At 41.2% G+C, this 26,094-nt stretch overlaps 2 protein-coding genes across 4 annotated transcripts; both read left to right on the top strand.

Moving 5' to 3' along the window:
• Positions 1-4,638: 4,638 nt before the first annotated feature.
• Positions 4,639-12,692, top strand: LOC120714003 (molybdopterin synthase catalytic subunit-like). 3 transcript variants are annotated; one of them, XM_039999986.1, is made up of 5 exons: positions 10,269-10,386; positions 10,557-10,668; positions 11,614-11,770; positions 11,871-11,994; positions 12,082-12,692. In XM_039999986.1, exons 2-5 carry the CDS (start codon positions 10,557-10,559, stop codon positions 12,187-12,189), a joined length of 501 nt encoding a protein of 166 aa, XP_039855920.1. In that variant the 5' UTR covers positions 10,269-10,386; the 3' UTR covers positions 12,190-12,692. The 3 variants fall into 3 exon arrangements, with proteins under 3 accessions (XP_039855921.1, XP_039855922.1, XP_039855920.1); XM_039999987.1 differs by lacking the exons at positions 11,614-11,770; positions 11,871-11,994; positions 12,082-12,692 and adding exons at positions 4,639-4,831; positions 10,030-10,168 and having other exon boundaries at positions 10,247-10,386; XM_039999988.1 differs by lacking the exons at positions 11,614-11,770; positions 11,871-11,994; positions 12,082-12,692 and adding exons at positions 4,700-4,831; positions 10,044-10,168 and having other exon boundaries at positions 10,247-10,386.
• Positions 12,693-14,836: 2,144 nt separating this feature from the next.
• Positions 14,837-25,827, top strand: ugcg (UDP-glucose ceramide glucosyltransferase). Its single transcript, XM_039999985.1, has 10 exons — positions 14,837-15,247; positions 20,384-20,528; positions 21,907-22,009; positions 22,111-22,212; positions 22,299-22,411; positions 22,493-22,671; positions 22,748-22,834; positions 23,180-23,287; positions 23,490-23,568; positions 24,026-25,827. The coding sequence occupies exons 1-10, from the start codon at positions 15,150-15,152 to the stop codon at positions 24,194-24,196; spliced, it is 1,185 nt and encodes a 394-aa protein (XP_039855919.1). The 5' UTR covers positions 14,837-15,149; the 3' UTR covers positions 24,197-25,827.
• The last annotated feature ends 267 nt before the right edge of the window (positions 25,828-26,094 follow it).

Genomic DNA, 26,094 nt, shown 5'->3' with positions numbered 1-26,094 from the left:
GTCTCTCAGAAACAGTTCATAACTTCCCTTTAACTCATCCATGTCACCTAAAAGGTAAACCTGTTTCTCCATCACCTGTTCAGCTCTGATGATCCAGTAAGGACATCTCCTGGTTTCATCTTCATGTTTCCCTCTCACCACATATTCAAACCGACATCATGACCAGCAGCTTTTACAGCTGTGGCTCCAGCAAACATCAGCTGATACTAGAAAGTAATATTAAATAAATTCTAACAACAGCTGATCAAGCTTAAAAGTGCTGCTGTTGTTTAATGCGCAAATGAGCTGCTGTGGCGATCCCTGAAAGGAGCAGAAAGAAGAAGATTAACTAAATATCAGTGAGCAGTGATTTCTGCTTCTTACTCCCCTTTGTTTCCTCCTCCCTGCCCTGCTGTGCAATTACCTGCTCCACCCTGACACGCTTTACCTGTGTCTGTCTGTGTGCTCTGTGACCTGCCCTTACAGAGGTGATGTTCTGCTGTCTGTGAAGGTTAGCAGCATTACCGAGCTTCAACCATGGTGACAGCAAACAAAAAGACACCTGACACAGGGACCCTGCTACAGGGACAGTGTCACAGGAACGCCTGCCAGAACAAAGATTCCTGTACCCACCGCAGCAGGAGGTGGACAGTAACCGTTTTATGATGAAGTTTTCCTAAATAAAGGCTTAACGCTGACTTTGATAGAGATGATGTGGTGTATTTAACCTGTTATTTAGCCGACACATGCACTTTGAGGAGCTGACAGCTCTTTGAAGTGCGTGTTTCTGCTTTTTAGAGTAGTTGTGTTGGGGTAATAAAAACCAGTAAAAACTTTTTCATATATGTGGGCATGTAAGATTAACATCGCCCTCCATCTTGGGTTAGGGACACAGTTTGGCTTACACAGAATTGTTGCCTGTTTGTGAAGCCGAAGGGAAAATCTCTGAACAGAAAAACTGTGTTAAAGGCCAAAGTGAGTGAAGGAAGCTTCATCTGAAAAATAACACCTTCTCATTTCTTAACAACGCGTCAGTTTTCCTTTGACGTGTGGTTAAAATGAAGCAACACTGAAGAAAATGGAGGCTTATAAACGTCGACATAGTTGTTCTTTTTTCACATCTGCAACCTCTTAAAGACCTCTTAGCTCTGTGTTTGTTCTTGACAAGAAAGAAAACTGGACTGTGGTTTATTGTAAAAACGTCTTTCAGGCTGAAGTCAGTTCCTGTAAAGTAAAAGTTTCTTTAAGCTCTGCTCATCTGGCTCAGGTTTTGATTATTGTTTATATGTTTGTGTTTTTGTCTTGCTGTTATTTCCTGTTTTACTTCATGAAGTAATGAAGTAGTTTCATAGTCGTGCTGCTGCCTTGTTGTTAGATCTTTATCATTTGTGGTTTATAGTTTTCTACTCTCTGTCTGTAATGGGTTTTACGATGAAGGGCCAAGCTAAATAATAAATAGAATGAAACAATAAAATTCTCTTTATACTCTGCGTGTTACTGAGCTTTGACTTCTTCAGACTTTTGTCTTCTTCAATTCAGGTTCTGTCAGAAACCTCAGCTCTGCTTCTGAAGGTCAAGTCTGAGCGTCTGTGAAGGTTCTCAGTCATCCAGGTCATCGCAGTCTAAGGAGCTTTCTTTTCCTTCAGAGTATCGGGGCCGCTGAGCCTTGTCCACAAACTTGTAAACCTCTTCTAAGATTGGAGAGGGTAGAAGGGTTTCCAGTTCCTGCAGAGTCTGGCTGATCTTGATCTGGACGGCATCTATAGTGAAATGGACCTGTCTTATCCTTTCACTTAAAAAGTGATTTTTTTGCTCTCTGTAGAATCAAGTCTGCCCTGTATCCCCTGACAGTGGATCCAAGGCGCAGGCTCTTAGGATCAACTCTGCTTTGTCTGCATCTTAGGTTGAAACAGAGATGGTTCCTATAATCCGCTAGTTTCCTTGATTCCCTTTCATACTCCCGCACCAGTTGAAGGGTGTTCCTCCAAAAATGTACGGCAATATGTCTGTGAAGGTTCTCAGTCATCCAGGTCATCGTAGTCAAAGGAGCTTGCAAAGAAAAGCGTCTGGACTTCTTTAAGTTGCTTGAAGACGTTTCACCTCTCATCCGAGAAGCTTCTTCAGTTCTAAGGTCAAATGGTGGAGAGTCCCAGATTTAAACCCAGTGGGAGTATCCCCCCAAAGAGGGACCTGATGATCCTCTACCTAATCACATGAGCCAAGGTGTGAAAACGGGTGTGGGTCACAATCAGCCAGGGTTTCGGGTGAGCTCATTGTGAAACCTGGCCCCACCCTATCATGTGATTTCCTGAGGTCAGATGGCCCAGGATGTGAGTGGGTGTTAAGGCGTCTGGGAAGGGATCTCAAAACTGGATTATAGATGGCAGACAGTTGGTGTCGTAAACCACCACCTCTGTCAAGTCTGAGCATATTTAGTCTATAACAACATGCATATCATACATGATTACATATTTACAGCCAGTTAATGATCCAACAGGCACGTAGAGGTCTGTCAGTGTCCTCATCTATCTGTGCACTCTGAAATTAACCTGTGATCAGGCTCTGATTTTGCTACTTTTCTCCTGGTGTTCATTTCCACAGAGTTTAGCTGCTGCATTGACCTGTCAGCGCCCTCTGATGGACAGAAACAAGCATAGAGGATAGATGTAGACTTAATGCCACACAGGTGAAACTCACTCATGTTACAGAAGCACAGAGGTCAGCAAGAAAAGGTGAGTTAGAGTTATATCACGAAAAAAAAAGGAAAAAGTGTGTGTGTGGGGGGAACTATTTACTACATACAAGTGAAATTTCTAATCTATACAAATGGTTATCAATACCTCTGCCTCCTTTTTACTTCAGACAATCTGATTTGACTTTTCAGAGTAGATTCAAATCTGCAGGGAGGCGCTGTGAAGATTAGACACACAAAAATAAATAAATAAATATTATAAGGCAGTGAGTGTTAATTTCTCCAGTTAGCAGTAGGCAGGGCTTTTCTTTTGAATCGTGGGGGAGAGTGAACATATTTTTGCACATGTGTTTGGCTTATTTACTGGTAAATGGCCCTCCACGTCTTAGAAGTTGCCTGAAGCGAGGTAGCTGAAGAGTCTCAGCATCTTAACACTGAAGGTGGATTAATGTGGTGCTCAGGTGAAAGGTGGAGCTTCCTTTGGAGGTTTTTCCAGGCACGCCAAACTGGGATGAGTGCCTGGATGCTGGATCTGGTCCGAGGACTCCTCGGGATCTCAGGAGCTCTAATACAGAGAATCATGATGAGTCTTAGGCTACACTGCAGGTCTTAATGCTCAATTCTGATTTTTTGATCAAATCCGATTTTTTTGGCTGCTTGTTCACACTACAAATAAAATGTGACAGCAAACGTGCTCTAGTGTGACAGGGCTCTAGAGTGCGACCGCAAATGCGACCAAATGTTCGAGTAAAAAAAAAAAATAAAAAAAAAAAAGACTCTGAAAGTCTCCGTGTGGTCAACAGCAGACACACATTGTGCCCCTATCGTGGTCTAAACCAATCAAAGATAGTCAGGGGCGGGACCTCTCTGATTGGCCGTGGTCCCGTTGAAAGTGCAGGCAGATAGAGAGGTGAGTAACTTGAATAAAGCCATATCGATTCATTAAATCCTGAATTGACTTTTAAATATAATGTATTTGGCCAGAAACACCAGAATCTCAGGTTAAAGCTCACAAAACAATTTCAACAAACAGTATATGAGAGCAGGTAAATGGATTCTGCACAAGGACGTAAACACAGAGCGCGGACCCGACGCATCAGAATTACCTTTCTCTTTCTCGGCTTTCTCACCCGACGGCCGTACACGGACACGCCATCGGGGCTGAAAGCCGACAGCTCACTGATTGTGGTGCGTCGGGTCCGCGCTATACTCTTTTTGGGCTAGCTTCTGAGCAGCAGGTTTTGTCTCTCTCCAACCAAAATTCACTGAACCAGCAGCAAACTACGCTTCACATTTGATAAATGTCCTCATGAATTCCCTCTTACTTTTGCATTTTTGTCTGTGAAGGTTCTCAGTCATCCAGGTCATCGTAGTCTAAGGATCTTGGAAAGAAAAGCGTCCAGACGCATGTTTGCTTCCACCACATTATATGCTGCGATAAATGCACTCCCCAAGTGTCCCCTCTCCCCATTGCCTTTTTAGCGGCAGGCAGCAGCAAACAGGTCGTCGGAGGAGGCCGACGTGATGATTAAGTTTAACATTACCCACAACATTATCAAAGAGTGCCAATGCACAAGCACAAGATTGTTAATTAATCATTTATAAATCAATATTGTCTTTATGGACAGCAATTTTCCCCACAAAAAAGTGCACATGTAAAACTGCGGTGTTAAGCGATGTGGTTAAAAAATTTGGGTGCGCCAGTGCACCAGTGCAACCGTAGCAAAAGGTTAGTCTTGAGCCCTGTGTGAACCCTCAAAGCGGCCACATGCGCAAAAAGAAGACGTCACACACAACGCGCTGTTTAGGCCCAGAGACAAAACAATATTGTTTGACTGATGGCCCTTAATATAAAGACTTGTTTCAGACTTTACGTTTCCCAATTTTACTTTAAGTTGTAAAGTTATTTTGTTATTTACATATGGCCTAATAATTATCCTTATTGCTGTTTTAGAGACAGCACCTCCATCAGGACAAGCTCTATGTTCGCACCTACACCTGCAGGTGGCAGCATTGCAGCTCTGTGCTGTTTGCAGACCGCTCATGAAGCTGAAGAGGAAGTTGCGGAAAGGAAACGCGTTCCTGTCTCCTGCTGCTCACCGACAGCTGGAAACCTTCCTCACATGCTTGACCTCTGCACGTTTCTTCATGACTGCGCAGGTGAGTCTTTTCTCACCTGTGCGAGTTTTCTGACGTTACACCACGCTGACTGTATCACATTTACCTGTCAGAGAAACAGAAGTTCAGACTAGCTGCAGGAAACAAACATTCAAACAAAACTCAGACATGTGATCGGAAACCGAAGCCGAACCGAAGCCGAACCCCGGCTCATGTCACGATGACGTCATCAGCGGTGTTTAGACTGAAACGCGTATGTTTGGGGTGAAAAATGTTCAGATTTGATGTTTTTCAAACGGACTTTTGGAGGCGAACTAAGGGCGCCATGGCTGATCAGCAGGAAAAGGTTAATCAAACAGCGAAACGTCAAACAACGAAAGGTCAAACTTGATCCTCCAAAAAGCTCCTCCCCTTTTCAGCCAGCACACCTGCGGTGGTGTCTGTCCTCCGTGTGTCTGCAGGTCTGCGCTGATGGTGAAATCTGGAGATGAAGGGAGAGGATTAAAAGGATAAAGACACAAAATTAGTTTGAGTGTTTTATCAGGTTATGTTGAGGGGAAAAACATATCCGGTAAAAAGTTGTAACATTTGTATTTTTTATGAGTTTTTAGATGGTTTTAAGGAAAACTGTCATTAATATTTAAACCATTTCTAATATTTAAAAACATCTAAAGCATTAAAGTTATTTATTCTCCCATTGTCGGTAGAATAAGAACCATAAGTTTTGGGTATCTGCTGAGCTGAATGAAGAATCTGACCTAAATACCGGTTTGCTAACTTCCAGGAACATGCGTCTCCTGAATACCTCCATGCTCTGTCCTCCCTCCTGCTGCTGAACATACGAGAGTGTAGGAGTGAATACAGTAGAATGAGGCATGCTCAGATGCGAGCCGCACTGAATGAATAAACACGTCTGTAACAGTTTCGGTAAACAACAAAGGCCTAATGTGATTTTTAACTTTAATTTTCAGGTTCATTTGTGATTAAATGTAATTTTAAAAGACATTCCTGCAGGATCAGCACCAGAGCCCCTTTAAAGGGTGGGTTGGATAAGGGGACTTTACTATTATTATTATTGTATTATTTTAAAAAGGGGTCAGCAATCACAGTTTAAAGATTACAGTCCTTTATGATTACTAAACCTGAACTCTGGGTCAAATTTACAGGCTTATTTAAGGATAAACAAGCTACTTTAAACCAGTATGTAACCAAAGATGTATACACAGTACACCTCAGAGAAATGTAGCCACAGGTGTCTGTGAAGGTTCTCAGTCATCCAGGTCATCGTAGTCAAAGGAGCTTGCAAAGAAAAAGCGTCTGGATTTCTTTAAGTTACTTGGATACGTTTCACCTCTCATCCGAGAAGCTTCTTCAGTTCTAAGGTCAAATGGTGGGGAGTCCCAGATTTAAACCTAGTGGGAGTATCCCCCCACAGAGGGACAAAAGGACCCCCTGATGATCCTCTAATCGCCTGAGCCAAGGTGTGAAACTGGGTGTGGGTCCCAATCAGCCAGGGTTTCGGGTGAGCTCATTGTGAAACCTGGCCCCACCTTATCATGCGAATTCCTGAGGTCAGATGGCTCAGGATGTGAGTAGGCGTTCAGGCGTCTGGGGAGGGAACTCAAAACTGGATTATAGATGGCAGACAGTTGGTGTCGTAAACCATCGCCTCTGTTCAGAGATGGTCGCTCACAGTGGACATAGATGGCTTCTTTCACTCCTCTTTCAAACCATCTGTCCTCTCTGTCCAAAATGTGAAGATTGGCATCCTCGAAAGAGTGACCTCTGTCCTTTAGATGCAGATGGACTGCTGAGTCTTGTCCTGTGGAGGTGGCTCTTCTATGTTGTGCCATGCGCTTGTGAAGTAGCTGTTTGGTCTCTCCGATGTAGAGGTCTGGGCATTCCTCGCTGCACTGTACAGCATACACCGCATTGTTAAGTCTGTGTTTTGGGGTTTTGTCTTTCGGGTGAACCAGTTTTTGTCTGAGCGTGTTGCTGGGTCTGAAATGCACCAGGATGTCATGCTTGGAGAAAACTCTCCTGAGTTTTTCTGATACACCGGCTACATAGGGGATGACAATGTTGTTGCATCTGTCCTTCTTATCCTCCCTCGCTGGTGTCTGATCTTCTTTTCTGTGCCTCTTTGCTGACTTTAAGAACGCCCATTTAGGATAGCCGCACGTTTTGAGTGCTTCCTTTACATGTGTGTGTTCCTTCTTTTTCCCTTCAGGCTTAGAGGGAACATGTTCTGCCCGGTGGTGTAGGGTCCTAATTACTCCAAGTTTGTGTTCCAAAGGGTGATGGGAGTCAAAGAGGAGGTACTGAGCTGTGTGTGTGGGCTTCCGGTAAACTTCGATGTTGAGGTAGCCATTCTCTTCAATGTGCACAGCGCAGTCCAGGAAAGGCAAACAGTCGTCCTTTGTGTCTTCCCTGGTGAACTTGATGTTTTTATCCACAGCGTTAATGTGCGCAGTGAAGGATTTCACTTCTTGTGTCTTGATTTTGACCCAGGTGTCGTCTACATATCTGTACCAGTGGCTGGGTACTCTTCCTTTGAAAGAGCCAAGAGCCTTCCTTTCCACTTCCTCCATGTAAAGGTTGGCTACAATAGGTGACAGCCATGTTTTTGTCTGTAGAAGCCTTCGTTGTATTTGAAGTATGTTGTGGTAAAGCAGAGGTCTAACAGTGTGCAAATCTGATCGGGTGTGAAGTTGGTCCTGTCCTCCAAGGAGCTGTCTTCTTGTAGTCGTTTTCTGACAGTCTCCACGGCCTCCGTGGTGGGTATGCAATTGAAGAGAGAGACTACATCAAAGGACACCATGGTTTCATCTGGATCCAGGGTAAGTTTCTGGACCCTGTCAGTGAAGTCGGTGGAGTTCTTGATGTGGTGTTCCCCACGAGAGGAGCAAGGATGGTAGCAAGGTGTTTTGCAATGTTATAAGTGGCTGAGTTTATGCTACTGCCTATGGGTCTGAGTGGGACAGCTTCCTTTGGATTTTAGGAAGTCCGTAAATGCAGGGTATGGCATCCCCTGGGTAAGGCGGTGATATGTAAGGCGGTCAATAATTTTGTCCTTTTCAAATTCTTGAAGGCAAGCTATAGCTTTCTTTTTGTAGCTGCTTGTGGGGTCTCGCTTTAAGGCTTCGTAGGTATTGTTGTCACTGAGGAGAGTAGTGATCTTTGTATGGTAATCTGTAGTGTTTAGGACCACGGTGCATCTTCTCTTATCAGCTGGTAAAACAGTGATGTTGTGGTCTTTGCTCAGGGAAGCGACGGCCTTCTTTTCTTGTATTGTGAGGTTGGACGGAGGGACTTTGGCACTGGAGAGGGTGGCTGAGACTTTCATCCTGATTTGCTCTGCTTCTGTCTGTGATAATTTATTAATCCGTATGGCGGATTCTGTGGCTGTGAATAGGTCCACTATGGGCAACTGTTGTGGAGAAATGGCAAAATTGAGTCCTTTGGCTAATACTCTCTTTTCAGGTTCAGTGAGATTCTGGTCTGAAAAGTTCTTTACCCATTTCTCCTGACTGTCTTCAGGTGTGTTTTCTTCTCTGGGTTGTGTAGGTTCAGAATGAGGAGTGTGTGTTTTTGAAAGCAAGGTGTGAAATTTCCTGCGTTGTCTTTCTTTTCCTTCAGAGTATTGGGGCCGCTGAGCCTTGTCCACAAACTTGTAAACCTCTTCTAAGATTGGAGAGGGTAGAAGGGTTTCCAGTTCCTGCAGAGTCTGGCTGATCTTGATCTGGACGGCATCTATAGTGAAATGGACCTGTCTTATCCTTTGTGAGCAAAAAAAGTGATTTTTTTGCTCTCTGTAGAATCAAGTCTGCTCTGTATCCCCTGACAGTGGATCCAAGGCGCAGGCTCTTAGGATCAACTCTGCTTTGTCTGCATCTTAGGTTGAAACAGAGATGGTTCCTATAATCCGCTAGTTTCCTTGATTCCCTTTCATACTCCCGCACCAGTTGAAGGGTGTTCCTCCAAAAATGTACGGCAATATGTCTGTGAAGGTTCTCAGTCATCCAGGTCATCGTAGTCAAAGGAGCTTGCAAAGAAAAGCGTCTGGACTTCTTTAAGTTGTAGCCACAGGTGTAAAGCTGACGTTTAGGGTAGAAAATTCCCAACACGTGTCCATTTGTTTTGCAGTGTTTGAGTTTGTCATGCTTTAAGATGAGCTGCACAGGCTGAAGAACGACCTCTTCAGTTTCAGAGAGACACGACGGGTATTTCCCAGAGTCTGGGCTGCACAGGCCCAGCCACTCTGGCCTCCTCACTCATGCTGGTTACTACAAATTCAACTGAGCTTACACTGCATTAACTCTGTGGGCGTTTAAGTTTTTTCATGACCAAACTGTATGAATTCATGTGATTTACAGTTGAAGGGTATCATTAGAAATCAGCTGAAGGCCACAGTGACTTTTTTGGATGGGCCTTGACCCCCGTTTATGTTTTTATGATGCTTCTTTAGCGAAAGTCTCAGAATTTGTAATAAATCTGGAGAATTGATGAGTTAAGAGGGTATTTAAGGGAACCAAATCAGAAAAGTCTCAAAAAATATTTATTTAGTATTTGGGGGATAAAGTATGTAATTAATTCAGAATGACAGTTTTTGGTTAAAAAACAAACAAATAAATAAATATTTACTAAAATGTTAAAAAAAAACCCAAAAAAACTGCCAAAAGTCAGAATTGTGTGGTTCAAAGCTGATTTTGATATCAATATCTTCCATCATCATTCATTATCAGCTGTCACGATGATGATGATGAGTAGGAGGAGGAAGTCTTCATCATGTCTCCAAACACAAACAGGAAGCAGTTTGAGTTTTCCCGTGTTAGCAGAAATGTACACGCTGATGATCGGAAAAATATTAGAAATGCTTTGATCCTGAAGCTTTTTGATGTTTAGTCTCCAATCAGTAGATTAATGAACAGATTTCCCAAACGTTTGTTAAGTGTTCCTGTTCATCGTTTCCTGGGACGTGTAGCTTCAGTGTTACACCACAGTATCTTTAAGAAAGTCTTCATTTTGAGCTGGCAAATTCCATTTACAGCTTCATGTGATGGAAAAACATCTTTTAATGAAGCTCCTGTTTTATTTATGAAGCACATTTTTGACACAAACTCTGTGAGCTTCAGATAAATAAATATAACACGAACTCCACACAGGAAACAGGGAGTTTGAAACCCTGAGAATGACTCAGAACTCACTGTTTAACGGTAAATAATCTGATGGATTCATAGTTTTTCTCCTTCAGGTGTGCGTGTTGTACTTCGCGAAAAGCGTTGAGCTGGCAGGTGTGAAGGAAGAGAAGACTGTTGCCGTGCCAACACCAATCAGCAGCCACGACCTTTGGAAGCTGTTGCTACAGCGGCACCCAAGGTAAAAAAAAGAAAAAAAAGCACACATGAACATACGTGTGAAGACGAGTCAGGGTCTAACAAGTGTTTGTGTGTCCAGACTGTGCGAGCTGCAGGACGGCGTCGTGTTGGCAGTGCGTCAGGAGTACGTTCCCATCGGCGACCAGGTGCTGACTCTGGGAGACGGAGACGAAGTCGCCGTAGTGCCGCCGCTCAGCGGGGGCTAAGAGACTTGAGACTGTAAGTAATTACTGATCAGAGATCAAGAAAAAGGTCCATGTCAGGTATTTGCTCCTGCTTCACTGCACAATTTAAAAATAAAAGCATATTTTCCTGTTGTGACTTTAAATCCAATAAATTAATGATAAAGAGTCAACAAGTTTGATCTAAACCACCATTTCTTTTCAAAGATGTCGAAGGGGCTGAGCGATGTCTTCAAGCTGAGCCGTGATTGGCTGTCTGTGCAGGAAGTGGTCGACTCTGTCAGCAGCCCTTCGTGTGGAGCCATTTCAGTATTTATAGGTTTGTTCCCATTTACTTTATTTACTTACCTGGATGACTGAGCATGCATCAAGAAGCAATATGGCACGTTTCTTTTATTTTTAAATATTTTAGAGGAAAATAAGTCAGAAGCATTTGATAAAGGGGAAAGTGATATATTTAATATAGGATGGGGATGTAAAGTGTCAAATGCTGGAGAGGAAAAGAAAATCTGGCATATTGATAAAATATTTAAAATTTTACTTCTTATAACTACTCAAATTTGTGTAAAGGCATTTTAGAAAAACAAAAGCTGAATTTTTATTTAATGTTCCAATACAGCATTTCAACATTTCATGTAAAATTGTGTGAAATGTCAGTATTTAAGAAAGAAGGTAAAGTAAAAACATTTGAGGACAAAGCTGCAGTTCCATTATTTTAGGAAGCTCTTCTAGTTACTTTGTTTTAAAAACAAAGTATGTTTTCTTTTATTTTCTTTTAAACTACAACATTTCAGGGTAATGCTTTACAATAATTGGAGTAACTGTTGCAAAAGCCAGATAAAAATACTTTACTTAATAATAACATCTTGTTGCTATGTCATTTTAAATCTGTTGTTTGATTTGGACACGCTGGTGAGTACGTCGACCCCGGAGGGTTAAAATACTCAGCTTTTATTTCTGAAGCACGACAGACAGATTTACTGCTCAGTCTTAATATTTTCTACAAGTATTTCTCAAAGATATTATTAGTGTTTTGTATTTAAAGTTAAAAAAAAATAATATAGAGGTTTGTTAAAGCAGATCAATAACCAGTAACAGCAATGAGTCGTCCTTTTGAGATCAAGCTCCTCCTCACTGTGTGTCAGACTACAAAGAGCTGTTTAGTGGTTCAGGACCAGGTGTGGATGAGGGGAAGACATGAGTCCTCACATTGCTGGCTATACAAATTTGTGCATGCGCCTATGCGTGCTATGTGTGTACACAGGTACCACCCGCGAGGACGAGGCAGACGGCAGGAAGGTGGTTGGACTGGAGTACGAGGCATATGAGCCCATGGCCCAATCAGAGTTCAACAAGCTGTGTGCTGACATCAGAGCGCGCTGGCAAAGCGTGACACACATCTGCGTCCACCACAGGCTCGGGTGAGGACGCTAAACGTGGCAGGTTGGCGGGGCCACGCTGGTGTTACATTTGTAGTTTTTAACTTAAATAAAAAATATGACACATAGCTTCCACCATCAGGTGGGTGAAGGTGGGCGAAACCAGTGTTGTCATGGCGATCTCATCTCCTCACCGCCATGACGGCCAGCAGGCGATCCAGCACTGCATCAGCCAGCTGAAGGCTAATGTCCCCATTTGGAAGAAGGTGATACCTCGGAGCCAGTCTGATCAGCGCGATCGAAACATCATGTCAATGATTATTGATTATTGATTGTGTGCTTGTGATCAACAGGAAGTTTATGACACGCAGGAGGTGAACTGGAAGGAGAACGCTGAGTGTTCGTGGTCCACTCAGAAGAAACCGCCAGAAAACACATTGTCTGAGGGAAAACCTAAATAAAAAAAATGTGATAAAACACAGATACTTGTGGTGGGCGGAGCCATAATTATATGTTTAGATCATTTGAGTTTAACTCTAATTCTCTTCATTTAAAACACAATATTTCAAAAAACTAATGATCATGTAAAGCTTAAAATGTTTTAAATTTGTATTTTTGTATTGACTGAGTCTGACGGTCACATAGATTTTTTTCCCCTAAGATACTAAATGTACGAATGCTGTAAAATCTTTCAAAATGAACTAAAAACCATCATCAGAACATGAAGAAAAAACTGCTGTAAAACTTAGTGTCCAAAATATCTGTGTGTTATCTTGAAGGTAAAGCATGTCTGTGCTGTCATTTGGTGTGATACCAATTTATACCACAAGGTGGAGCAGTGATTAAGGTTAAATCTGTGTAACCTTGAGTGAACCACGTGAGTTATTAGATTATATTCGTATCTACAGTGGAAGGCTGGGAAAAGTAAATCTTGGGGAGATGGAGGATCTGAAGATGTAATAAAGGTTAAAAAAAAAAAAAAAAAGCAGTACGCACACCTGCTGATAAAATGCTGCCCTCTGGTGGTAAAAATTTCAATCTGAACTTTGCAGTTAAGATTAAACTGAAAAGCATCATCTTCCTCTGGATGAAGGCAAGCACACAGGTTGAAAGATTTCTCTGTAGTCCACAGGAGGAGGGTCAGTCTGGTGTATTGGTGTTCCAGCAGGAAGCAGGGCGTCTGGTTCACGCACAAAATATGAACCAAGAATTCCTGCGAGTGGTGAACGTGAACTAGAGAGAGGACAAAAGGCTGAAAATCTGATAAGATGTGAACTGCTGTGCCTTGAGGTTAAGATTTGTTCCTGTCAGTTTGCTGATTAATCTGAAGATGTTTCCTGTCCTCGTTATCGGGCGTCAAACAGACGCGACGCAGGCTTCGTAAAAACATTTTACAAATACTCACGTGTGACGTGAATGATTGAATTTATCGTAGATTAATTGGTTTCTCAAACAAAAAGCATAAAAATGACCTGATATCAGTCGTCACCTCTGAAACCAAGAGACCATAAAGACAGTAGAAGGTCTGAATGTTTGACTCAGCAAGGGAAATATTAATTGTGGCAAGTTTAAAAGAACCATTCTTGTGCCTGCAAGCACTCCTGCAGTGAGATAAGATCATGATGGCTAACAGGCGGAGGGTATCTGCATGTGAATCATGTTTGCGATTGTGTCAAACAATAAAATCTCCTGTAAAACCAACGACGTCATCCAAGAAGCTTAAGAAATCTGGAACACGTGGTCACCAGAGATAAAAACAAAAGGACATGAAGTAAAGCGTGTAACAGTGAAGCAGATAATAAATCTGCACAACAGCTGGTGCTCACACTCTGGCATACAGCACACCAGCTGCATTTTACCACAGTGGAGCAATTTTTATGATATTTATAAATACAGGAAAAACAAATTGAAACCTCTGTCAGAATCATGGTAAGAGGTCGAGTTCCAGGGAAGAAAAAAGCTCTTAAGATGTTATTTTTGGACAGAATATTACATTTGTGTATTCAGTTATGTCCAATTCAGTTTATTTTAATACTGCTATGATAAGTGCCCAGAGGTGTTTCAAGAGGGTTAATCTGTCTTCTACTGGGGGTAACTATGTCACTGTGTTATGTTCCAGATCATGTTAAACTGATGCTTGTGTTTCCTTTACGTGAGTAGAGACGTTTGCTCCACAACAAAATGCAGGAAATATAAATTAGGGATTACAATTTCAGCAGAAAGCAGGAGATAACATTTCTGTGTCTTTAAATTTTTATGTTTCCTCAAACGAAACCTGATCTCTACCCTTCAGTGATTCACTCTTTCCTTCACTGGCTGTGTGTGAAAACTAGTAGACATTCGAGTTACCTGCTCAGGTGATCAAACTCAACAGGCTCTGAACCTGTTGAGTCACCTGATGAAGGTGAAACTAGACTTCTTCTTTTTTTCTTTTTTTAAGAAAAGGTTTCCATAGGTCATCGCCTCTCATTTCACCCATTGCTAAATGGGTGAGGAAAATGAAGCAAGCATTGGGTTGCTGTAACTAACCTGATCAATTAATACATGCCTGCTTCTCACAGGAGCCTTTACGTTGACCGTTAAATGATCGTGCACCTTTTATCTAACCTCTTTTTTTCTTAACATGTTCAGAGGATAACATGCCCCATATGAATGATGTATAAAACGATTCAGCAATAAATTAGATGTTTCTGAAGCAAACAGTGGACAATGTTTGGATTTAGTTATTTCTGTTAAGTTATAGAGATAGAAATTAAACAGAACAACAATATGAAACCATTGTAATAAATAATTATGATTGCTAAAACACCATAAACAAATAAACTTTAGTTACCCCTAAAATGGGAAATTCCCGAATTCCGCAACTCAAAACAGGAAACACAACCAGGAACAAAAAAAATAAACTAGATTAACTTTTCAGTAGATGTTACTACAAATAAAATGCTCAAGGAAGTAAAAAAGCTAGGTTAAATGTAACAGCTCAGCAACTACAAGTCTAAATAAAAATACCAACAACAACGAGTAAAACCTAATGCGTTTGATGTTTTTAAATGAACAGCTTTACTTTGAAATTGTCCCGGAAGTCTGGTAACAATTTTTATCCCCCAACCCTCCGCTATTCCGGTCAGCTGACCAAGAGTCGGTCTGCTGACTGTCAAACCCTCCAAGTCTGCACTGATACTGGGAGACTACCGTCACCGGGCCGAACCCTGCTCTGGCCATGTTATCGGAGCTCCTTTCTCGGGCAGCCACCTGACACCCTCCGCTGTGATCCGGAAGTGCAACGGTTAGCCTAAACACGCCAAAGTCGCGGAAACAGCCGGATTCTCCCTGTCTTCCGTGACCGCTCATCTGGTCGTCTCCATCCCGAGCCCGTGTGACTCCAGCCGGCCCACCTCCCAGGCAGCTTCCGCTGACAGCCATGGCCCTGCTGGACCTCGCCATGCAGGGCCTCGCCGTGTTCGGCTTCATCCTGTTCTTCGTGCTGTGGCTCATGCACTTCATGTCCATCATCTATGTGTGAGTGCATCGCGGAGCGAGGCTAAACATTGCTAACGGCTATCCTCGGCACAGCTCCTTCCTTTATTTCTGTCTGTCCCCGTGTGATTATGTGTGAACGGGGTTAAACTCAGAAATAAGCCGACCCCCTGCTCCTGGGGACGGGTTTGTGGATGTATGACAGGAGGTGAACCTGCAGCCTGGACGGTTAGCTCTCGGGCGTTTTCCTGGTTACCGCTAGCCGGGTAATGTTAGCTCGGACGGGATATTCCGGTTACTGCGGTCCTTTCAGGTGGTAGTAAACTAAATCACGTCATTAATTATAGTTTTATAAACCGTGAATCGATAACAAGGAACCTGAAGTAACCGTATTTCATCGTACAGAACATTTTAAATGGCGGTAGATGTTTAGGTGACGTTTCTGTAGCTTATTACGCACCTAATTTCCTGCTTCCTCTTAACGCAGAATCTCACTTAATTAAAATAGGATTTTAGAATTTTCATTCAGCAGCCGCTTTTCTTACATTATGGAGTGTATGTTTAGTGTTGTATTTAAGTGTTGTGAGCCGTTGTTTAATTCGGCTGTAACCAGTTTTATCTTTTACTTTTTAATTCCATGAATTTCTATGTTTTTGGTCATGTTTATACTTCTGTACACGGAGCATGACTAAATCAGTTAACTTTTTAGTAGGACAGAAGATAAGCATCGTACATAGAAGCCATACCTTTGTGCAGCACCATAAGGGAAGCTGAAAAAGAGGCTTTGGTGCTGTGGAATTTGTGGAACTTATCTTTGCAGCTTAAATTTTTTTTAATGATTTGGACTCAACAGAGTGAATTCATGCTGCAGGTCTTATAGCAGCACCTGACCTGGCAAAAAAAACCCAAAAACCAACATATCCTGTAAATGGACTTTAAAGTTTAGGCTCCTATTCATTGGTCTGAACATGGTTCGTTCATCTCCACCGCTATAGTAAAAGTTCCAGGCAGTCTAGGATTTAAACTCTTTAATTTGCCGGGTTTTCGTAAAGATTAGAAAACTCAAAGAAGTTTCTTTTAAACCCCCTCCAGATCTTTGAAAGAGCAAAAAGCAGCTCAGCTGACTTACTGAAGGTTTTGTGAGATTTGCTTCCCCTGAAATTCTTAAGAAGTCATGTGACAGCTTCCTTTTTTTCAGTAGGGAAAGAAAATTGGAGCATACTTCAAACAAACATGGGAAATGTGTTTTAGTTGGCTGTTAAAGGTGAAAGATAACGCGAGTTGATCTGCACAAGGATGTGAAACTGTTGGAGGTAAACATGCTTCCAAAGTTTCTTGGAAATCCGGGAATCTGTCACAGTGTGTTCATACATACAGTGTATTCAACACTTTCATACATGTTCACACTTCCCTGGAAGATGTAGGGAGGACTGCAGCATTCATGCCTGCTTTCAATGGGATTAATATTTGGAATGAAAATGACACATCACACATGCGCTCTTCTAAAAATGTGTATTGCCAGAAAATAAAGTTATATGTTCACTTTGACAACATGTGAATCTATACAGATAACATGAGGATGAAATAATTGGGAAGGTTAATTAAAAGCTGAGCTAGTTTGTTTATTATCTTAACATAAAATTATCTGTAAGGACAGCAAAGCCATGTGCTTTTACCTTTATCGCCTTTCCCTCACTCTTATCCTTGGATCAAACAGACAGTCACTGCCTTTGGTCTTATTCATGACCATTAATTTCCCACGTGTGGGACTAATAAAGGTTATCTTATCTTATTAACAGGACGTATGCTCAATGTCAGCATGACGAGTGAGGCAGCCTATGTGAAACAGACTCTCATGAAGAGTCTTTTGTCTCACAGGCAGTGTTTTCACAGGAAAACACCAGCTAAACTCCTTCATCACATATTTTAAACCTAAAGTGATGCCTTGAGCTGACAGAAAGCATCACTGACGGAAGCTGAAAGAAAATGAGTCATATTTTAATCTAAATGAACTGTATCACTTAGGAGTAAAAAGGAGCTTTTAAGCATGACAGAAAGAGTGGTTCGATAAAATGTTGATATTGACTGTCAGATAAACATATCAACAGCAAGAAAGTGCTTCTATGCACAGCTATGTGCGAGTGACGCCTGTACCACAGACCTCTGGGTGTGAAGCGTTTGTAAGGGTGGTGCCCTGTAACTCCGTCCTGATGGTAGAGGATATATTCACCATGAGGAGGGTGTGAGACATTGTTGAGGATGTCACACCTTTTTCCAGCACTTGGAACTCCCAGAGTTGCATCATACCATGTTGTTCCTAACCTGCAGTGTTTACAGACCTATTAAGGTCTGCACAAAACACACTCTGTACTTCTGTCCACCTCCAACCATCTCCACATCAAGTACAAACCTTGTAATCCTTCTCTAAATGACTCAAAGCCATCCCGCTCGCTCTAAAAGCAAAAATTATATCTTCTGTTTTCAAATGGAGAAAACACAGAGTAACAAAGTCTGTTTCATCTTCTCTCATCAAACCACCAGTCATTGCACCTTCAGTAAATTAAAGACTTCAGATGAGTTAATGTACTGCATTCACAGAGTAATGAATGGAGATGTACTGCAGTACACCCCGGAGGGCCGTCGTGGTAACAGATGATACTGCAGCTTTCACTCTAACATGCAGTGATCAGTCAGCTCAAAAGGATTGAGCACATCTGATGATTGTGCTGTGCAGCCTTTGATATGTGCTCTTACTAAATGCAGATGAAACATGGCACACACAGGTTTGGTCGAGATGACTGTGTATTTTGTGCGGTACATGTAAAAGAGCATTTCCTGTATGGCCTGTGCTTTTGATATTTTTGGTACAGGAACTGTTAATGAGGACTTTCAGGCTCTGGGAACTCAATGGGTCTTATGAATGTTCTTATGAACCTCAAATATGAGGTCTTATGAATCAGATTTGGAACAGGCGACTGAAGAAGACCCTCTTTCACTCCTACTGCTGCTTTTCGAATATTAATAGTTTTAAAAGTCTGAGAAACTTCCTCTGCTTTTACATTTACTTCCTGGCCAGGATTGTTCCACAATATCAACTATGGTCTGTGTTGAAATCTGTTTGTTTATTGTCTAATTTCCTCTTTCTGAGGAGAAAGAAGCGAGTCGCCTTTGTTCCCCTGCAGACAGCTTGTTTGTGCTTCCTCGTTGCTGCTTTTACTTCTCCAGCTACCCATAGTTTATCTTTTAAAAATCTCTATGTTGTGTCAAAGCTTTCCCTTATCAAAAGAGAACTGTAGAGCCTATGAAGGTGCCGTAGCTTTCTGTGAGACAGTGCACTGTCATTATTCTTATCTCACTGATTGAAGCTCAGGTTTGCTGGTTTTAAGCGGCTGTTTGTAGAGAAGTGTTCTGAACCCTGTAGTGCCTTGTTTATATTTGCTAAAATATAAATCCAGGTCCCTCTCCTCTCTGGTAGGATGCTCTGAAGTTCCTCAGGAGAGTTTACAGGGTATTAGAAACAACATTTGGTAACCTACTTACCTAACCGTATCTTATCTCTGCTGCAGCCCAAGTATTTGTTCTCTGATTAATATAAATAAGCTATAAAAAAACTTTACAATCTCCATAGATGGGTCTAAAGGACAGACAGAGGACAGAACATCACTATGATAGTGTGTAGCTGTTGCACCATCTGTCATTAATATAAATACAGACACCTCCACCTGCTTTTTTTTCACCACTCCATTCTTACAGGATCGCTGAACGCTGTGATGTGAAGGGAGGAACTCTTTGTGTCCTCTACAAAGTTCATTTCAATTTGTTTTTCTAATTTTGTAAATGTGTTTTTGGTTCAGTTAGTTCCCAGTTTTTGTTTCTTTGGAAGTCTGGTTCTTGTTTTTATTTTAGTAACTAAAATCTCTTAACAGGCTTAGTTTGAGCTCACTAGGAAAACCTCAGTCTGGATATCGTGTTTGTGCTTCCAGTTAAAAGGCCATCATTGTCCTCCCTGGATCAGAACACTTTGCATTAATTTTAATAGTTAAAGTAAGCTGCTGGAGCAGGTCTGACACAGGAAAATATACTAGCTCCCTTCCAGTTAGGGCTGTTGGATATAACGATATATATATATATCATGATGATATAAAAACGTCTATCGTTTCATTTTACGCTATCGTGTGTTTCGTGGTGTCGCAAAATAAACTGTTTACGGCAATATTTCTTCATTATTTTGATGGTCACTGTAGCGGCTATATTAATTTCTTAAAGTTCTCTCTTTCTCTTATATTTAATATAACCACACTACGGACAGACAAGCGCCTGTTTTTATGCGTTGTGGTTAGCAACAACGACGGTAATAGCATCGCGTGTCCGCTTGTTTATGTTCCACATAAACCTTTCACAATAAAGCTCAAGATCCTGTTGAGACTTTTCAAAACAAACTGAATCACGTGAAAGAGCAGATTATTTACGGATGAGAATTAAAAAAGAGCCGCCAGGTGATAAAAACTAAACCTTAGACTCAAACGTTAGAACAGGCTTTTCCCCGCAGCACGCCGTGTAATAAATACTCACAAAGAAAACTGCGGCCTTTACAACTTGTGTCTAAAAATGTATAGTTTCATGCATCGGTTAAAACACTCGACTCCAGCTGCATGACGCGCAGCTGGAAACACTTCCCGCAAGTCGAGCTGCCCGAGATTCACAGAATTTACAGAAAATGTTACATTTTTGTGATTTATATCGTTATCGGGATGATAGAATTCTTATATCGGGATATGAGATTTTGGTCATATCGCACAGCCCTACTTCCAGTACAACAATAAAGTTAAATAGAACCTGGAGCTATAAATCTTTACCTTTCCTTTGGCCAAACTGATTTCCTAATAATAAAATAAAACACTGAAATAAATCAAAGGTCACCCGTTAGATAAAACGCAATCTGTATGAATGAATGATTTTATTTTTTTAGCCCAGTGATACATCACAGTCAGATTATGCTAACAGGAACTTTTTCACCCAGGCGCTGCAGATTTTCCATTCCTGATAAACCCAGAGACTCAAAATAGATTTTAAAATATGTTGGTTATGATGTTCTCTCTAAATAATGTTTTTATTTGTTTGTTTTTTTCAAATGTTTCTTTGATTTTTACCTGCTGACCTTTGACCTCTTTCTTTCAGACGTCTTCACCTCCACAAGAAAAGACCAGAGGTCAAACAGCCATTCATGCAGCTAGCTGGAGTTTCTCTGTTGAAGCCACTAAAAGGAGTTGACCCGAACCTGATCTCCAACCTGGAGACATTCTTTACACTGGATTACCCAAAGGTGAAGCCAAATACTCCCAACCCAGATAATTACCCCTTAGTACTCCCCCCAGCTAACCTATCATGACTGCCTGACTACCAAGACTCTTACTGTCCCACCCTACAGTCCCAGTTACCATCCCACTGTCCTGGGCTACCATCCCTGTCCTTCCACAGACTGACCTTCCATTGCCTCAGTCTACCCTGTAACATTTATAATAGGGCTGGGTATCGTCACTGATTTCTAGAATCGATTCAATTCCGATTCACAAGGTCCCGAATCGATTTGATCCACGATTCGATTTAATTCGATTCGATTCGATTTGAATCTGGGAAATTTTGACAGTCAGAAATATTATAATTCAGATCAGTACATTTACATATTTTTGTATCTATTAAAAGGAAGCTGACACACGCAAGACTTTATCAAAGGTGTGAGCATCACAGCAGAGGCCTTTGTGTCAAAGTAGCTGAAGATAAAACACAGAAAAACATGAAGGTGATTTTCCTGGCCTGGGATTTTATAAAAATATTCTGCAGTAGATCAAAAATGAAAGAAAACCATTAATCAACATATGAACATTACCTCTGACGTTACAGCGGTTTTATTAGAGACACAGCTGAGCGTTTTGCATTTTGCTTAATTTTAAAAAGTTTAAATTTGTTCAATATTGAACGGCAGAAATTAGGTTTACTTTTCGGAAGTAAGTAAAAGGGAAAAAAAAACGTCGGCCGACAGCGCTGTAAACAACGGTAGACTTGTGCGTAACAAGCAAGCGAATAATGCAGAAAAGAGAGAGAGAGAGAGAGAGAGCTGTGCATGAAGTGTGATTTTTATCTTGAAAAGTCAGCAAAAGTCAGAGGGAATTCATGACGATGTTTATGTGAAGCGTAGTTTGGATCTTCTTTTGCTGCTGGTTCGGTCAATATTGTTTGGAGAGACATCAAACTAACAGCCATATGATCAGCGCAAAAAGGGCGTAAACACACAGCGCGGACCCACGGATCAGAATCAGCAAGCTGTTGGCTTTCAGCCCCGACCGTCAGCTGAGAAAGGCGACATCTCACTGATTCTGATCCGCGGGTCCGCGCTGTGTGTTTACGTCTTTGTGCAGAAGCCGTGTTCCTGCTCTCATTTACTGTCTTAGCTGTTTGGTGGTTGTTGAAATTTTGTGATCTTTCACCTGAGATTCTGGCATTTCGGGCAAAATAAATTAATATTAAAAAATCGATTCAGGATTTTAATGAATCGATTTCACGTTATCCAAGCCAGAATCGATTTTAATCGATAAATCGATTATAAAAACCCACCCCTAATTTATAACCTTTGAGCTCCAATAATAAACATCTGTCTGCTGTTGTACCGCTTCTCAGACTAATTGAAACATCTGGTTTTACAGTTTGAAATCCTGCTGTGCATTCAGGATCAAGACGATCCAGCTGTTGACGTCTGCAAAAAGTTGTTGGGAAAATACCCGAATGTAGACGCTCGATTATTCATTGGTGAGAAAAAATTACTTTAAATTATGCTTCTTTTTTTTTTTTCTTACATGTTTTTCATCTGTTAGCAGCTAACATTAGCATGTGATGTCTCTGGTTCTCAGGAGGGAAGAAAGTTGGAATTAACCCCAAGATCAATAACTTGATGCCGGGCTACGAAGGAGCTAAATATGGCCTGGTGTGGATCTGCGACAGTGGCATCAGAGGTCAGTTCTTCACCACTGATGTGATGGCTATCATTGTTTTCATTGTTGATTCTAAAGCTAACTCCCTTTGTGTTTGTGTGTTGCAGTGAAACCGGACACCCTGACAGATATGACTAATCAGATGACAGAGAAGGTGGGACTGGTACATGGGTTACCGTACGTTGCCGACCGCCAAGGTTTCGCTGCCACACTGGAACAGGTAAAGTCACACTAATGTAATGGGAATTCTTTTCTTTAGTTGTCTTGATGCTAACAAATGCTAACACTAACCTGTTTCCAGGTGTACTTTGGGACATCCCACCCCCGCTCATACATCTCGGCTAATGTGACTGGGATAAAGTGTGTGACGGGTATGTCATGTCTGATGAGGAAGGATGTTCTGGATCAGGCCGGCGGATTGGTCGCCTTCGCCCAGTACATTGCTGAGGATTACTTCATGGCTAAAGCTATTGCTGACAGGTTGGCACGTTAACATTAGCACCCTGTCGATGTTGCTGTCAGAGCTTCACTTCACACTTATCCTATCTCTCTGCAGAGGCTGGAAATTCTCCATGGCGACACAGGTGGCGCTGCAGAATTCTGGATCTTACTCCATTGGCCAGTTCCAGTCCCGCATGATCAGGTGACCTCAGTACTCATTACTGATTGATTAGTGATGGTTTTTAAATGTTTTTCCCTCCATTTTGCCTGTTTTGTTTTTTGTTTTTTGTGTTTTTTGGTCCATGACCTGCAGCAAGACATCATTTTATTTACATTTATTGTGTTCTTTATTTTCTTACCCGTTTTGTTTTTCACAATAAGCCATTAGCATTTAGTTTTTATTATTAGTTATAAGCAGCATTATTAGGGGCGTGGGCTTTTGACTAAAGAGTGGTTGTAGCTGTTGGACCATAGCTCATAATTCTGAATCCCCTCTTTGACCTGAATCCTCAAAGCAGCTGATATTAATCAAGTTTTATGTCTGCAGGTGGACGAAGTTGAGGATCAACATGCTTCCCGGCACCGTGCTTGAGCCTGTTTCCGAATGCTTCCTCGCCAGTCTCATCATCGGCTGGGCCGCTCATTACGTGTTCAGGTACACAGTTGACCACACAGGGATGAGGTCATTGGTTGACTGGGCGTTTTTTGTTCTTTAGCCTCAATCACCAAAAAATAGGTTAAACATTTATCACCTGGACATCATCCAGAGAAACTATATTGATATCTGTGTGTGTGTGTGTGTGTGTGTGTGTGTGTGTGTGTGTGTGTGTGTGTGTGTGTGTGTGTGTGTGTTTTAGATGGGACATGATGGTGTTCTTCATGTGTCACTGTCTCGCCTGGTTTATATCTGACTACATTCAGCTGACCGGGGTCCAGGTAATATCACATACTTCTAATTTAAAAGGAATATTTTTTTTCAACAATAATTACTTTTTCATTTTTAAGAATTCAGAAACACAAATATGAAGCTGCCAATTACTGATGTTTTCCGATTGATTTAATAATAATATGAAAAATATGAATGTTGTCTTAATTTTCTTCCTTTAAATAGAAAAGATGACAGTTTAGTAAGTAAGGTTAATTAAATTAAAAAAAAAAAACTTAAGCCAATTAAAAAAATAAAAACATTAAAAACTGGAACAAAAAGATTAAAATATTTGAAGGTTCAGTTCAATAAGTAATCGTAAAAATGTTTAGATTTAAAAGGGTTTTTTTTTTTAATGAAAAACAATGCAAACAAATGTAAGAAAGTTAATAAATTTAAATGAAATTGAAAAATAAGGAGATTTTTTGTAAAAGTGTGACTGATTATTGGTTGATGACATCACCACAGGGTGGCCCTCTGTGCTTCTCGAAGCTCGACTTTGCAGTCGCCTGGTTCATCAGGGAGTCGATGGCGGTGCAGATCTTCCTGTCGGCTCTGTGGGACCCAACCATCAGCTGGAGGACTGGACGCTACCGGCTACGTTGCGGAGGCACCGCTGAGGAGATCCTCGATGTCTAGTTACCTCGGTGACGGGCCTCATCTGCCCCCCCACCTCCACCCTCACCTCCTCATTACAGCGAGGAGAGGAAGAGACTGATGTTTGTTTTTGTTTTTGTTTTTCTCTTTTTTTATGAGGAAAAACTGAAGAGTGTGCATGTGTGCGTGTGCACATGAGCGTGCGTGTGTGTGTCTGTGTGTGTGCGTGTTTTAACTATTTATCTTTCTTTTGGTGCTAAAAGCTGAAAGACGCCAGAACAAGCCAATGAGAGAGCAGGAAGCAAGGAAATATGTGAGCGACACATGCACTGAATCATCTGGTCTCTGATCAGAGCAAGAAAACAGGAAGACCGTGAGCCAATCAGGACAGAGGACTACACAATACTCCCACCTGATTGGCTGATATTATTTTGCATGGAAGGTTTTGACGGGCATGAAATAGGCATGAACGAGAGCAGACGTTTTACTCTGAAAGTCCTCTGTGCTGTCAGATATTTTAAAAACTACTTAATTTGAGACTGCAGCACAAACTTGAATGTGACATTCGTCACATTCACATATCAGAAGAACAAGAGTCAGCTTTCACTGTTTTTCTATTGCAAAGCCTTCTCTTCTTCGGTGGTTTTTGGAAAGCTGGAGCTGGAGGACTGTGCTGTTTTCAGAGTAAAATATCTGAAACCTTCTGATTATCACGACTTTTATCCGTTTCCATTGTTTTACAAAAGTAAACAAACAAAAAAAAAAAACTTTTGGATAAAAGAGGAAAATCTGTCCTGGGTGGTTCTGACTGGATGAGCTGAAGTCGTCCAGTTCTGGTTCTGGAGTCATAAAGAGACTTCAGCTGAAACTAATCTTCAGCTCCGGAATCATCTTTACGTGAAAGGTGAAATATATTCAGCTTCTGAGCCTTGTGAGTCACTACAGGAAAGCAGCTGCTTGGTTTTTGCTTCTGTCCATAAAATCTGTGCAGCTTTAGGATAAACATAAAAAAAATGCAAACATGAGCAGCTGAAGGACTTGAGGCCGCTGACTGTCGTTTAGAAAAAAAAAATGAAGTGAACAATGAACAAGTGAAGTTTTCTCTTAATTCATCATTAAGTTATTTGAAAAAAAAAATCCTTGTAATGAAATGAAATCGTCAGAATGTCATTATTTTGTCATTGTGAAGGTGCAAAGGTACGGAAACGTGACAAATTATTGTCACAAAACCAACAAGTTCAATCATCAGTTCAGCTGCAAAACCCATAAACGGTAAAATACTCTTTAGTCCGATGTGAGATGCACATCATTATTAAAAATAAATTAAATATTTCTTTGCCATTTCATTTTAAATTGTTAAAACAACACGAGTATAAAATTGATCTAAATTTTAAACTGAAAAGATTAGAAAACTTCTAAAGGGATTGTTGTCTTCTTGAGTAAAATCCAGAAACAAAAAAAATTACAGCGGGAAAAGAGTTGTCTTAATTAAAAAACTAAATTACCAAATGAGACAACAACTTTTCTGGGAGCTCAAATGTCTTTTTCTCCCCTGATTTAATCTCTGACCCTGGAAAACACTTGGGAATCTAGCACTGAATGAATTCCAGTATTTTTTGTAAGGAACGGTCGTAGCATTTCAAGAATTTCTCTTAATGTAAAAAATAAAAAAATAAGGACCAAAAATCCACATTTCTGAAGTTTTCAGTCTGAACACTGTGTATGTGTGTGAGGATGTGAGAGAAAGTGTTTCTTTAAGCTCAATGTTAGCGTTTAGCTGTTACCGTAGCCACTTGCGGTTTGGTTGATGACATCACTCTGTCGGATGAACCCTCGTGGCCAGTCAGATGAATCATGTTTGTTTATTGTTGTTGTTGTTTATTTTTTCTAAAGACTTATCTAATGTGGAACAGACCAATCACAGTTCACAACTGTGTCAC

This window comes from Simochromis diagramma, unplaced genomic scaffold, assembly GCF_900408965.1.
Source record: "Simochromis diagramma unplaced genomic scaffold, fSimDia1.1 OVJJ01000596.1, whole genome shotgun sequence".
In the NCBI taxonomy this organism is placed as follows: domain Eukaryota; kingdom Metazoa; phylum Chordata; class Actinopteri; order Cichliformes; family Cichlidae; genus Simochromis; species Simochromis diagramma.
Note: the sequence above shows the minus strand (reverse complement) of the source record. Positions and strands in the feature narration are given on the sequence as shown.

What these genes read in the sequence shown, in the direction of transcription:
- ugcg (XM_039999985.1), top strand. Translation starts at nt 15,150, where the DNA reads ATGGCCCTGCTGGACCTCGCCATGCAGGGCCTCGCCGTGTTCGGCTTC. An exon ending in TTACACTGGATTACCCAAAG is followed by an intron (nt 20,529 to 21,906) that starts GTGAAGCCAAAT and finishes CTGGTTTTACAG; the next exon opens with TTTGAAATCCTGCTGTGCAT. An exon ending in CTGCGACAGTGGCATCAGAG is followed by an intron (nt 22,213 to 22,298) that starts GTCAGTTCTTCA and finishes TGTGTGTTGCAG; the next exon opens with TGAAACCGGACACCCTGACA.
- LOC120714003 (XM_039999986.1), top strand. Translation starts at nt 10,557, where the DNA reads ATGTCGAAGGGGCTGAGCGATGTCTTCAAGCTGAGCCGTGATTGGCTG. An exon ending in TGCGTCCACCACAGGCTCGG is followed by an intron (nt 11,771 to 11,870) that starts GTGAGGACGCTA and finishes TTCCACCATCAG; the next exon opens with GTGGGTGAAGGTGGGCGAAA. An exon ending in ATGTCCCCATTTGGAAGAAG is followed by an intron (nt 11,995 to 12,081) that starts GTGATACCTCGG and finishes TGTGATCAACAG; the next exon opens with GAAGTTTATGACACGCAGGA.